General features: G+C 33.2%; 1 protein-coding gene across 1 annotated transcript; it reads left to right on the forward strand.

Moving 5' to 3' along the window:
• The first annotated feature begins 14,125 nt into the window (after nt 1–14,125).
• LOC132545689 (small ribosomal subunit protein mS34-like) lies at nt 14,126–15,812 on the forward strand. Its single transcript, XM_060209379.1, has 2 exons — nt 14,126–14,362; nt 15,387–15,812. The coding sequence occupies exons 1-2, from the start codon at nt 14,177–14,179 to the stop codon at nt 15,675–15,677; spliced, it is 477 nt and encodes a 158-aa protein (XP_060065362.1). The 5' UTR covers nt 14,126–14,176; the 3' UTR covers nt 15,678–15,812.
• The last annotated feature ends 282 nt before the right edge of the window (nt 15,813–16,094 follow it).

The following is a 16,094-nucleotide window of genomic DNA, read 5'->3' on the forward strand; positions in this document are numbered from 1 at the left end:
TCTTGAGTACCTACCAAATTCTCTCATCTGAAATGTCATAATGAACAACGTTTGAGTAAGGCAGAACACTTGTTGATAAATTTAGTGTATATGTGAACAAAATGTAGAAATTTCTAATAAGTCTTGTCAAATAACCTCTCCTCTAGAATGGAAAGCCTGGTTTAGACTGACTTATGTGTATCAACAACAAGAAAACCAAGGTAAACTACCTAATAGTCAATACCGAATAACTCTCTAGGTCTTTGCTTGTATGCCCCTTCAATGATTTTGAAAGACATTGAATGAATTAAAAATCAATGACAAAATTCAGGATTGATACTAAAGGTTGTTAAAACTTGGTTTTCACTGAGACGGTGTATGATATAAAGACTTGGTACCCAGCGCATATGTAATTGTAACATACTCGTGTATTCCGTTGATATTTTGCAAACGAGACCTAGAAAAAAGTGAGAAATATTGACAACAATAAATTGTTACAGGAGATGAAACCACGACGAATGATATTACGAGATGACGCGTAACAGGAGTGGAACGTTATCGTGTCAAGGAATCTCTTCTTAGTCAGTTGCTGCCCAGGGGGCACGGGTCGGCGTTTACTATCTCGGTTAGGACAGACGTGACACGTGCAAGTCATCTATGGTGCCGATATCACCATGTAACGAGCAGAACATCGCTAGCACATGGCCCTAGACTAATTAATTAATTGCTGTTCTGAAACTACTAGCAATTAACCATAACATTCATTTTGTCTGGCTACAAATATTTGTTACTTTCAGTGTTATATAATATACCACCATGTAATGTGGTCAACCAGAGACGTTTATATCACATATACGTCTCAGGGTCAACACAGCAGAATTGCATAGCATTATGTTTCGTTGTTAGTTTCTGTACCCCCTGTGAGTTAATTTTTTTTATATCGTGATTTAAAGAACCGATTTTCAGTAAACTTACTGCAGGGTATTGTCGGGAACCTAGTGTTTTGCGGGTTTCCGACGACTAGAACAGCGGCAAAGGAACTATCTTGTTATACCAAAAGCAAAATGTGGTGCCTTTCTGGTGTCATTGACGACGCAATGACAACAACATAGTTTGCAGGGCAACTGATTAAGTTGATGGTTTTATTTACCTTTTGCAAATACATACATAATGTAACACAACATGTAGATGTTCCTTTCTCAGCCAAAACACGTAAGGGATATCAGCAACGGTAGCACATCTACAACAACGGTAGCACATATACAACCGGTATAAATAATAGCAAGGCCGTTTACGTTATGCGAAGATATTAATAATAAACACGTACCGTGATAAACAAGCAGCACCTAGAGATTATGCAACACGACTGTGAATATAATGTATTACACCACTTAAACACTTATCGTGTGAAACAAAATCACGTAATTAATATCGAGTTATGTAATATAACACCACGTAATTAATATCGAGTTATGTAATATAACACAACGTAATTAATATCGAGTTATGTAATATAACACAACGTAATTAATATCGAGTTATGTAATATAACACCACGTAATTAATATCGAGTTATGTAATATAACACAACGTAATTAATATCGAGTTATGTAATAACACCACGTAAATACATATCCATTATGTAATATAACACAACGTAATTAATATCGAGTTATGTAATATAACACCGCGTAAATATGTATCGAGTTATGTTATATAACACCACGTAATTAATATCGAGTTATATAACATAACAAAACGTTTGTGCATATCGCGTTACGTGATTTAAAACACACATACATATATTACTTTATGGTTTTAATGCAATGCCGGAGACTTGATTTTTATAATTTTAAAGTAATTTTTTTCTGTAATATAACACAACGTAATTAATATCGAGTTATGTAATGTAATATCGAGTTATGTAATAACACCACGTAAATACATATCGAGTTATGTAATATAACACCACGTAAATAATATCGAGTTATGTAATAACACCACGTAATTAATATCGAGTTATGTAATACAACACCACGTAAATACATATCGAGTTATGTAATATAACACCACGTAAATACATATCGAGTTATGTAATAACACCACGTAAATACATATCGAGTTATGTAATATAACACCACGTAAATACATATCGAGTTATGTAATACAACAGCACGTAAATACATATCGAGTTATGTAATATAACACCACGTAAATACATATCGAGTTATGTAATATAACACCACGTAAATACATATCGAGTTATGTAATACAACACCACGTAAATAATATCGAGTTATGTAAATAACACACGTAATTAATATCGAGTTATGTAATAACACCACGTAATTAATATCGAGTTATGTAATAACAGTTATATAACACAACGTAATTAATATCGAGTTATGTAATATAACAGCACGTAAATACATATCGAGTTATGTAATACAACACCACGTAAATACATATCGAGTTATGTAATATAACACAACGTAATTAATATCGAGTTATGTAATATAACAGCACGTAAATACATATCGAGTTATGTAATATAACACCACGTAATTAATATCGAGTTATGTAATAACACCACGTAAATACATATCGAGTTATGTAATAACACCACGTAAATACATATCGAGTTATGTAATATAACACCACGTAAATACATATCGAGTTATGTAATATAACACCACGTAATTAATATCGAGTTATGTAATAACACCACGTAAATACATATCGAGTTATGTAATATAACACCACGTAATTAATATCGAGTTATGTAATAACACCACGTAATTAATATCGAGTTATGTAATACAACACCACGTAAATACATATCGAGTTATGTAATATAAAACAACGTAATTATTATCGAGTTATGTAATAACACCACGTAATTAATATCGAGTTATGTAATAACACCACGTAATTAATATCGAGTTATGTAATAACACCACGTAATTAATATCGAGTTATGTAATATAACACAACGTAATTAATATCGAGTTATGTAATAACAGCACGTAATTAATATCGAGTTATGTAATAACACCACGTAATTAATATCGAGTTATGTAATAACACCACGTAATCAATATCGAGTTATGTAATATAACACAACGTAATTAATATCGAGTTATGTATTATAACACAACGTAATTAATATCGAGTTATGTAATATAACACAACGTAATTAATATCGAGTTATGTAATATAACACCACGTAATTAATATCGAGTTATGTAATAACACCACGTAAATACATATCGAGTTATGTAATATAACACCACGTAATTAATATCGAGTTATGTAATAACACCACGTAATTAATATCGAGTTATGTAATACAACACCACGTAAATACATATCGAGTTATGTAATATAACACCACGTAATTAATATCGAGTTGTGTAATAACACCACGTAATTAATATCGAGTTATGTAATACAACACCACGTAAATACATATCGAGTTATGTAATATAACACAACGTAATTAATATCGAGTTATGTAATAACACCACGTAATTAATATCGAGTTATGTAATAACACCACGTAATTAATATCGAGTTATGTAATAACACCACGTAATTAATATCGAGTTATGTAATAACACCACGTAAATACATATCGAGTTATGTTATATAACACAACGTAATTAATATCGAGTTATGTAATAACACCACGTAAATACATATCGAGTTATGTAATACAACAGCACGTAAATACATATCGAGTTATGTAATATAACACAACGTAATTAATATCGCGTTATGTAATATAACAGCACGTAAATACATATCGAGTTATGTAATATAACACCACGTTTTTAATCTCGAGTTCTGTTATAACACCACGTAAATACATATCGAGTTATGTAATATAACACCACGTAAATACATATCGAGTTATGTAATATAACACCACGTAATTAATATCTGTGTAATAATGACGTAAATTAATATGAGTTAATGTAATACAACACCACGTAAATACATATCGAGTTGTGTAATATAACAACGTAATTAATATGAATGTAATGTGTGTTAGTGTGTAAACGTAATTAATATGTGTGTGTTAATATAACACAACGTAATTAATATCGAGTTTGTGTAATTAATAATGTAATAACACCACGTAAGCGAGTTATGTAATGTGTGTGTTAATGTGTAAATAATGAAGCTGTGTAACACAACGTAATTTATCGAGTGTGTAATATAACACAACGTGTGTGTGTTAATGTGTAACATAATGTAATTGTGTGTGTTAGTGTGTAACATAACGAATGTGTGTGTTAATGTAATAAATAAATAAGCCGTGTGTGTTATGTGTAACACCACGTAATTAATATGTGTGTTTTAATGTGTAAATAATATCTGTGTGTGTTAATGTGTAAATAATGAAGTTGTGTGTAACACCACGTGTGTAATATGAAGCTGTGTGTGTTAATGTGTAAATACATATGAGCTGTGTGTGTTAACACAACGTAATTAATATCGAAGCTGTGTGTGATAACATGTGTAATAATAAGCTGTGTGTGTTAATGTGTAAATAATGAAGCTGTGTGTGTTACAATGTGTATATGATGAAGTTGTGTGTGTGTAATTAATATCGAAATACATGTGTAAATGATGAAGTTGTGTGTGTTACAATGTGTAAATAACGTAATTAATATGTGTGTTAATATGTAAATAATGAAGTTGTGTGTGTTAATGTGTAATAAATAATGAAGTTGTGTGTAATTAATGTGTAAACGTAATAATTGTGTGTGTTAATGTGTAAATAATGAAGTTGTGTGTGTTAATGTGTAAATAATGAAGTTGTGTGTGTTAATGTGTAAATAATGAAGTTGTTTGTGATAATGTGTAATAAATAATGAAGTTGTGTGTGTTAATGTGTAAATGATGAAGTTGTGTGTGTTAATGTGTAATAAATAATGAAGTTGTGTGTGTTAATGTGTAAATAATGAAGCTGTTGTGTTATGTGTAAATAATGAAGCTGTGTGTGTTATGTGTAAATAATGAAGCTGTGTGTGTTAATGTGTAAACATGAACATATATGTGTGTGTTAATATGTAAATAATGAATTTTTGTGTGTGTCCAATTATAGTGTAAATAATGAAGTTGTGTGTGTTAATGTGTAAATACATGAAGTTGTGTGTGTTAATGTGTAACATAAGATGAACTCTGTGTGTGTTAATGTGTATCTTTATGCAAGTTCGTGTTGTAACGTAATCGATTTTCCGACAAACTACAGACAGACTTGTGTGTGTTATATGTGTACACATGGTATGAAGTTGTGTGTGTTAATGTGTAATAAATTCAAGTGGCCTTCATGCCTTCCGGGAAATTGTCATCCTTCACAAAATCCACAGAAATATCGTCCATATGTAAATAATGTCAGGTACACGTCAAGTTTCTGTACCAATAACACACACTGACAGGTCTATCTAATTACACGTGATTTATATGACAAGTGTTACGTCAAGCAACGCCATAAAGACATAATAATAGTTGCTTTTGCTGAATATGATAATTGACAAGCATTTGAAGGATAAGGATTTATTATATAGGTCAAAAAGGCTATTTAGATTTATCAATTTCATGGTATATTACCGATGTCTACGTTGCCTATCTCACTATACATTTACATTTCCTACCGATACAGGTACAACCATGAACTACCATGTAAATACCTGTACAAAATGTATATACATTTTGCTCCATGTCAACAAGCTACTTATTGAAGTCTTCTCATCTTTGTTTATATTTTTCATTTTTTCTCGACAATTTTTTCTTCGTATGAGGAAGATTGAAACAGAATAATAATCATTTCATGTTTCCTTTGATCATTGGTTCTATATGTCGGTATATATTAAACAGGCTGATCTGGCGCAGCTGTGTGAGATCTATGTGTTAGATGTCGAGATGGATGGTCTATCTGGAGACGTATTGTGTGTTTACGCCGATATAAGGCGTGAAATTGATTGGTAACATATGTTTGTCCAAGTTTAGTAGATTATTCTTGTGTTAAAAAAACCGTTTTTGCTAATAATGTATCGTTTATTTGTTCTGTGGCGATGGTGGTGGTGGTGATTAGGCGAGAAGTTATACCAAAAATAACAGATCAATTAATGAAAGTTGATACAATTGTGCAAGCTTTGTCAGTCTTCTGTCAATTTAACCTCCGATGTTAGCAGGTGTATGTCCTGTTTTTGGTTTAGGTCACAGCAGTTTGTCCAGTCATATTAATGACAACGGTAATTGAATTGACGCAATTCAAACTTTCCTTTTCAACGCGTGAAAATCACAAAGCGACAAGTGGAGGCGGGGAATGGTGACAGCTAGGCCTCCTATGTAAGCTCGGGGCCCGGGGCTCTGTTGACTAGACAGATAGTTGTCCACGACCTCACGTTTAACTACTTACTTTACGTCAACGCGTATGCGTTATGTGACATAAGAAATACTGATAATCATAACGCATATTAATTACGACGACCACCATACAAATTACGCATTAGGTGGCCATGTTAGCACAGGACTTTACTGCAGTGCACTGGTCAGCACAATCAATGATCAAGGATCTGCGGACATGTCCAATGAAGACATATGATATGTCAGAAACAGGTACTTAACTTGTAGATAAAATATCAGTTATCTACCTGTGTGACCGCCGAATAGGCACGCAAAACATACAGTACTGCGGAGTTGTCGCCATTGTTACATGGTTGCATATGTGATTGATGAAACTGTACGAGACAATTTTGATGAAGATGTATGGGATAATGTGTAAATGATGAAACTGTATGTGATACTGTGTAAATGATGAAGCTGTATGTGATACTGTGTAAATGATATAAATGTATGAGTTAATGTGTAATAAATAATGAAGTTGTGTGTAATAATGTAAATGAATCTGTGTGTGTTAGTGTGTAAATAATGAAGCTGTGTGTGTTAATGTGTAAATAATGAAGCTGTTTGTGATAATGTGTAAATAATGAAGCTGTGTGTGTTAATGTGTAAATAATGAAGCTGTGTGTTTTAGTGTGTAAATAATGAAGTTGTGTGTGTTAATGTGTAAATAATGAAGTTGTGTGTGTTAGTGTGTAAATAATGAAGCTGTGTGTGTTAATGTGTAAATAATGAAGCTGTGTGTGTTAATGTGTAAATAATGAAGCTGTGTGTGTTAATGTGTAAATGATGAAGTTGTGTGTGTTAATGTGTAAATAATGAAGTTGTGTGTGTTCATATGTAAATAATGAAGTTGTGTGTGTTTATATGTAAATAATTAAGCTGTGTGTGTTCATATGTAAATAATGAAGCTGTGTGTGTTAATGTGTAAATAATGAAGTTGTGTGTGTTAATGTGTAAATGATGAAGTTGTGTGTGTTAATGTGTAAATAATGAAGTTGTGTGTGTTAATGTGTAAATAATGAAGCTGTGTGTGTTAATGTGTAAATAATGAAGTTGTGTGTGTTAATGTGTAAATAATGAAGCTGTGTGTGTTAATATGTAAATAATGAAGTTGTGTGTATTAATGTGTAAATAATGAAGTTGTGTGTGTTAATGTGTAAATGATGAAGTTGTGTGTGTTAATGTGTAAATGATGAAGTTGTGTGTGTTAATGTGTAAATAATGAAGCTGTGTGTGTTAATGTGTAAATAATGAAGCTGTGTGTGTTAATGTGTAAATAATGAAGTTGTGTGTGTTAATGTGTAAATAATGAAGTTGTGTGTGTTAATGTGTAAATAATGAAGTTGTGTGTGTTAATGTGTAAATAATGAAGCTGTGTGTGTTAATGTGTAAATAATGAAGTTGTGTGTGTTAATGTGTAAATAATGAAGTTGTGTGTGTTAATGTGTAAATGATGAAGTTGTGTGTGTTAATGTGTAAATAATGAAGTTGTGTGTGTTAATGTGTAAATAATGAAGCTGTGTGTGTTAATGTGTAAATAATGAAGTTGTGTGTGTTAATGTGTAAATGATGAAGTTGTGTGTGTTAATGTGTAAATAATGAAGTTGTGTGTGTTAATGTGTAAATGATGAAGTTGTGTGTGTTAATGTGTAAATAATGAAGTTGTGTGTGTTCATCTGTAAATAATGAAGTTGTGTGTGTTAATGTGTAAATAATGAAGCTGTGTGTGTTAATGTGTAAATAATGAAGTTGTGTGTGTTAATGTGTAATAAATAATGAAGTTGTGTGTGATAATGTGTAAATGATGAAGTTGTGTGTGTTAATGTGTAAATAATGAAGTTGTTTGTGATAATGTGTAAATAATGAAGCTGTGTGTGATAATGCGTAAATAATGAAGCTGTGTGTGTTAATGTGTAGATAATGAAGCTGTTTGTGATAATGTGTAAATAATGAAGCTGTGTGTGTTAATGTGTAAATAATGAAGCTGTATGTGATAATGTGTAATAAATAATGAAGTTGTGTGTGTTAATGTGTAAATGATGAAGTTGTATGTGATAATGTGCAAATAATGACGTTGTATGTGATTATTGAAATTAATTTAATTTTTGATCCGCCTGTAATAATTCAATATTTAATGGCTCATTTGAATAATTGTTAAACATATTAATGTTTACAGTGAAAATAGAATGGCGTATTTTGATGAGTGTTTTATATGATATAGAGTTGATGCATAAGTAAATAATTGGAAAAATACACAACACGGGAAATCATTTATGACGTAAAATATGTTGGTTTTTTACTTTACATTCCAAAACATAGTGATGTTTACGTGAAAAAAATGTCGAAACCGTAAATAAAAAAAAATGTTAGTTTTAAAATTAGTTCAAAGAGTAAAATAACAATTCATGAATGTACGTATCCTTGCTCACAACTGCAGAGCCAAATAACGGGAGAGTCCTGGTTCCCTACCGGCTGTAAAACCCTGTGAGATCAAAATGTAATTATCACATTGCTTTCTTTCAGAGGTAATCAACCCCCTGTCTCAGAAATTATATTGATCCATCACTCAACTAATTTTGTTTAAGGTAAATACTGAAATTTTTAACGATTCATATTTAGATATACTGATTACCCCTATAATCAACGCACTTTTTGATGCATGTTAAGGACACTGCGCGCTGTAAATGGTGGACGCGACAGGTGAAAAGTGTAAAGCTTTAGCTTGTTAGCATGGCGACTTAATCATACCAAGTAACTCAAAAGTATCACACCATCCATAGGAATATCACATTCTATTCAGAAAACATGTTTTATTACAGAAACACGTCTATCCTTTTCAATGTACACTACGTACATGAATACGTGTATCCGACACAAACATATGTACCATATCTACGCTACATAAACATGTATGTAAAACGAGACTCGTGAAGAAAGTCTGTGATAATGAAATTTAACTACTGTAGATTTTACAAGACAGTGACTGACTATGCCGTTTAAACCCCTAGTCAGTCGCCTGGATTGTATGTATATCTTTAATTCAAATGTCAAGGACATTAATGTTTATGACAAATTCTTTCCTTTTAAAACAGGTGAACGGCTGCTTTTACTTAGCATTATAGTAGAATGCGCCCTAGATAAAAAAAAAGCAGTTAAGTGTTTTGCTATAGGCTAATACGACAATGTTTGTATATGTAATAACTTGTAGAGAGATAGTACATTGTATATTAAGGTCAGTCCATAAATTGTTTAAAATAGTTTACATACATTGCCTACCATGTCCTGAAAATGAAAACCGCCAAGCGCGAACCCTAGGGTTAATACTCACACTATCAGATATTTGAATGTTAAACGATTTCTTAGGAATGTAGACCTACACAACAAAGCCTAAAGACATATGACATAGGTGGTTTATTTACTAAAATAGATCGAAATTGGCGATTTGGCGCAAAGTTAAATTAAATCGGTTAAACACGACAAATTCTTGACCTAAAAATTCAATTCAACAATACAAAAGGAATTCCTATACACATAGTTCTGGTACAGGAAACGCCATAAATATTGTTTCTTGTCTTTATCGCGAGGTGAAGTCAATTGTGGCAAAAACAAAGAGATGTTGTTGATGTTGTTGTAAAATATAATAGCTTCACAAGGCTTCGTACTTAGTCCCCTTAAACAACTAGGGGTCAAATGTACAGCGAAGAAATCTTCCTAATATTTTACTAGCAAGACGTTTTGATTAACGCCAATCAAGACTGTTAAAATTGATCTACTGTCAGTGGTATAATGTTTTTTTCCCTTAGTCTACCAAGAGGTTGATTGTCATTATGTTTGACCCCTACCCAAACTACAGTATCTTTAACCGTTTACAGGTCATTGCGACCTGTTCACGCGATTCCATTTCTCAGTCATGCGGCTGTAATTTTTTTTTTTTTTTACATTTGCGACTAATTGTTTTTTGGAAAGCCGCTGTACCAATATCAATGAAATTCTGCAGAATTTAACACACCCCCTTTATTCCCTACCCTCTACCCAAAATTCAATATCTTGAACCATTTACATGTCATATCGACCTGTTGCGACCCTTTTCTCTGTCGTGCGTTTAAATTATTTTTTTTAATAATTTGTGACTCTTTCTGAAACTAAACAAATTTCAACGAAACTCTGCAGAATTTAAGCCCCACCCCCTCTAAACCCTACCCTCTATCCCTATTTCTGAAAAAAACCCATTTCAATGAAACTTTGCAGAATTCTTCCATACCCTCAACCCCAAATCCTGTTCTCTCTACTCTGTCCCTTCTATCCCTTATCCTGCCCCATGTACCCGTACCTCTACCCCTACACGCGACCATGGCGAATAAGAAAAAATATGATCATTATTGCTATTTCTTAATAGGAATTTACAAATTTCCCATTCTTGAGAGCAAAAATAGAGAGAAAAATAAAGAATGGGAATGATGCAACTTTTAGAGATACCGAATTTCTCTGTATTAAAAGGAGCTATTCACTTGAGTGTGTTTTGGACAATCTAAGTCCGTCATCACTGTTATAACGGTATATCATTGGGTATAACAATGATTTGTAATCTATTTCTTCTTATAGTATAAACAATTACATAGTCGACCGTATTAGGGAAAAGTGTTGTATGTTCAAACCTCTACCTCCTACCCTCTACTCTAACCCCTACCTCCTACTCTCTGCCCTGTACTTTGTACCCTGCGCCCACTACCCACTACCCGCTACCTCCTACTCTAATCCCTACCCTCTACCCCATACTCTCGATCCTATCCTCTATTCCCACCCCCTTACCCTCTTCCTCTATCCTCTACCCCCTACCGCTACCTCTTCTCTCCATCCTCTTCCCTTAAACATGACATTAAACATGACATCATACATGTTTTATCTATGCCATCACTGCAAGAGGAGTTAGTTTTGTTGAAACTTCGTGTTTCGGCGCTTTGGAGCGGGAAAATGGGGGTGGGGGATGGGAGTGGGTTGGACCCAATAAGAGAAATTGTACCAGTTGTTAAAATCAGTATCATTCTGTAGAAATACTTGGATGTTGTTTCAGTTTGGCAAGCCTAAGCATACCTGGTTGAAAAAAGGAATCAGTTTTGTATCATCGGTGGATCTAAACCCTAGGGTGGGAGAAATTGGATAAAATAGGAAAAATAAGGAAAATTCTTTATAAGCATTCTTTTTATGTAGGCAATGCATGGATTCTGTCCCAATTTGATCTGAGACATAATTTGGTGAAGGGGATCAATGTATAAACAGTAGTCCCCCCTCCAATGTCCGCTGGGAAAGGAGGTACGTGGACAAATACAAATGTAGCGGAAAAGGAGCAAATTCTATAAAATCCTTCTTCTATTGGTACTGAAGACAGTGCATGTAACACCCCCTTTGTAAGGAGGGACAATTATATTAAGGGTACATTGATACGAGTGTTTTCAATTATTTTTCTTTTATTTTGATTTATTTTTTTAAAAAAATGAGTGCACCTAACACCCTTTGTGGGGAGCCTCGGGGATAAGTACATTACGTGGTTTTAAATACAAGTGTTATAAATTCTTTTTCTTTTAGTTTATATTAAACAACTTTCAGCAAACTAAACCAGATGGGCAATACAGGTGCCATTAGCGCCTTGTTAGAAGTTTGCAAAAGTATCATCATTAACTCATCAACTTGTTATCATAACTATAGTAATTACTATATCAATATTATTATCATTATTGAGATGAATAAAATAATGTATCAATTATGATCAGATTAATTCTACTTGTATTGAGGGGAGGGAGAGGGGAGGGGAGAGTGCGGTTTTTATTTTGATGTAACTTGTGGCATTTACCATACCTCCACTCTAAAGTCGGAATCTTTGTTACTAATTATCATGTAATTAGTCGGCTGCCTTTCATTATCACCTGAGACTACAGGTTGTCTTTTGACCAGTAATCATTCCTTGACACGAAAAATTGAATTAAACGACACTCGCTGCTAGAGTTAGTTTATTAATGAAAATAAACGGGAAAAAATAACAACAACAGGGATCGAACGTGTGACGCCGTGAAAATACAATATTTTTTCTATATTTTATTAAAAAAAAAAAAAAAAAGCAGCTGTTCATTTACAGGTAAATGCATTGTATGTAAAAACCACACGTGTTATATATGCACAAGTGCCAATAGCAGCTCATATTCACCACTTCCACGCGCGTCATTTTGTACTAAAGCATAGCTACAGTAATATATAACAGAGTATTGTCTGTAACTCAGACACAATTACATTTGGAATAGAAGTTCTTATAACCCAGCCAGTAGAATATTAGAGTGTGGCGTTTCAATGACTACACGGTCACCTTCATCAGTCAAATGACCAGTGTAGAGCGTACTAACACTGACGTACGTAGTGTACGAGATGGTAAGGAATCGACCAACTTTTACCGCTGTAATATAATCCTATGTATACTAAGGTCTAAAATAGTGTGACGAGATGGTGAACAGATTACAGACCAGAAACACGTGATGTGGCAAAAATGTACTGTAACCATTTCGGCTAAGCTTTGTTCAACACTTGGTTATAGATGTGCGAAGGTCTGTCTGTCTGAATATTGATTGCTGCATGTCATAGGGATAGAAGGAACAGGGTGGAGAAGAGGGTAGAGGGTAGAGGGTACCAGCATCAGGTACATCTTCACGTGCTCATGGCAAGAGGCCAAATATAAACCTTTATACCCTTGTCAAGCTATGTGATCAAAGGGACGTCAGCAAGTAAGTAAGAGGTAACATGAACTTAAAGTTAGTTAGCGGATTGATTATGCGTACTCGGTCATGAAGATATATACCAATAAATAAAATGCGGAAGTCTGATCAGATTGTTGTTCATTACTACAATATATTACTTATATCCGCAAGACTTTAACGGACGGTGCAAAACTCCTTAATTTGGTGTTAACTTGTGACGACACAGATGTGGGCTACCCATATATCTTGGAAGCGGACCAAACATTTTATCATATAATATGAAGTATTTTATAGTTAAACATAGCAAAACACTCATGGTAAACTTGAATGGTATGGCAATGGTTGACAAATGATATCCTGTAAGGCTCATGAGATTTGTTTTGTTAGTGAACATTTTGGCCAGCTGTCTTAACTCTGCATTTATATTATAGTGGGAAGTTTTATTAACAATGGAAATCGGTAAAAACTGAAACTGGAATTGTTGCTCTATCTCACAATGTCGGCCAGGTATGTTAGAATATATAAAATTTTACTTCGTTCTCATTTGAGAATGTGGCGTATTTTAAATATTTTATCAAAGTCTGCATGTAAATAATTCTATTGCCATTGTTTGAGATTGAATACTTTCAAGTATTATTATTATTGCTATTTATTAAAGGTAAATAAACAGACACAATCCTAGACAAGTTCACATTAGTGTTTATTTCGCCCTGATTATAATATATTTCTGTATTTCAATCGGCATAAGGTAGTGTCAGGCCTAGTTTAGAATTACGATAATTATATGTTCTGTAACTGATACAAATTTTTAATGGTTAACCTTTACATTTCGCTTGCCGCCTAGTGATTCCGAAATTATTATTTATTTATTATCAATTTCTGTTGCCAATTTCCATTCCGGATGTAGCCGTGACCGGTGTTGTTTTCATATTTTACTAATTTTCAATATGGCTGCGTTTGTCACGTTTTGAGAAACTTCAATTTATTTATACATCTTTCATTCATTTTAATATATTAACAATTAGGAAATCTTTGTAAATATGGCAAAGGTTATACGATATATTGGACGTGAAAGCCACTTCAAAGGAAAGACGATCTTTGAGATTGCTGCGAACTTGAAGTCATGCAAAGGTCGTGTTGTGTACAGAACTAAATGGGCGGCTTCTACAAATCCGGCCAAAACTTATGTCATCTTGGAAGACGTGAAGCCAGATCTTTCAAAGGAGGTAAATGAAAACATTTTATCTGTTGGATATAGACTTTCATTTACAGCATAAATATGTTCTGTGATTTTCATCTCTTTATATAGGTTACAATGTTGCCCGTAGTCCCTGATAGTATTCGGTAAAAGGAAGCGATTCAAGATAGTGCAATTAAAAAAAATAGCCAAATAAAAACAACAACAAGATAAGCATCACCACATAATGAAAAAGTGATGAATTGTAATGTACCATTCAAACTTATGCTTGTTATACAATCATCAACGATATATCTAATGTAAGCTTGAACTGTGGTTCGACACGTACCAAGGGAAGTAACTCAAATAGTTGGGGGCAGAAAATCGGTTGTTGAAACAGTTTTCTCATTTTATAAACACATGTCATGAACATTTCCTCATTCTTTGCGTTATTTTGGAACTTTATCAGAGGCACCGCTGGGACACATGATAAAAGATGTTCCAGCACAATGCTTTCAGATTTATTTTTTTTGCTTTATTAACAGCACCTTTTAATGAAAGAAAAAATCCCAGTTCTGATGTATATGGAATAGTGATAAATATTTTAAGTATAACTGCTTCAGTTAATGTAATATGCATTGTAAAAGTATAACATTTGTATATATATAACACATGTTTCGCTCTGAATTTCCAAAGTTTCATCAGAAAGATCTTTTGGAAAGATCATCAATTAAAAAACCTTCAAAGGGTGAGTTGTGTTGAACTGCCAAGCAAGCAAATTGTTCTCAAAACCAAAAACTTGAAGAAAAAAAAAACAGAATGAAAATAAGTTATCACATTTTTCAAATTAAGGGTGCATCAGGGATCACTCTCAGACAAGATTCACATATCATTACCCATGCTTTCTACTTTATCCAAAAACCTGAATTTCTCTCATAATTTACCATTCTGAGCATTCTAATCATATGATTTAGAATGTATAGCAAGATTGACAGATATATCTAGTTATACTCTAAGAAGGGCTTGGAAGTTTTCACCTGAATGAGTGTGGTATGTTCTTTTCCTTTTTTCAGAATTTTAAGGGAGGTACTGCCACAGGATACAGGGTGCATAGAGGACATACATTTGATAAAATTTTCCAGATAGACAGTGGCATGAAACAGGATTGGCACCTGGTACCAAGAGAAGACGAGGAATCTTTCTGTAAAATTGATCATAAACTTCAGGTTGTTGATAACCGTCCCAAAGTAATGAAGCTTCCCCCAGTGATGGTGGCCAAACTGAAAACATTTGAAACAGAAAAATCTCAACTCACAGAAATTCCAATTAAATATAAAAAGAAATCTGGACGGAAACTTCTCTGACAAAACATTGACTTTTTTTTGATGAATGGTACCTTGCCTTGATCAGATCACATGCTTATTAATTATGACCAAAACTTAGACAAAAATGATTGTGTTTACAGAAAATTAAGAGTATTAAATATACCCTCAAATGTAGAGATTCTTATTGTTATGTATTCACACAACAATATGTACAGTATAGCTTCATGCTAGGATGAAGGACTATGCAATTTTATTCAGACAGATAATTTTTATGCATTCAAGGCCAAGTGGGTAAAAATATTTTAAGCCTTTAATTGGCTTCTTTAATTTTAGATAAACAAGAGGTCCAGGGTTGTATTTTTCCATTACTAGCTGGGATTAAGTGCTATGAATGTCTTTGAAGAAATACTTTGTTAACCTTGATATACACACATGTATATTTCTGAACATGGTTAT

Source organism: Ylistrum balloti, unplaced genomic scaffold (genome assembly GCF_031769215.1).
Source record: "Ylistrum balloti isolate Yb309-2 unplaced genomic scaffold, AGI_CSIRO_Ybal_v1 Utg369852, whole genome shotgun sequence".
In the NCBI taxonomy this organism is placed as follows: Eukaryota; Metazoa; Mollusca; class Bivalvia; order Pectinida; family Pectinidae; genus Ylistrum; species Ylistrum balloti.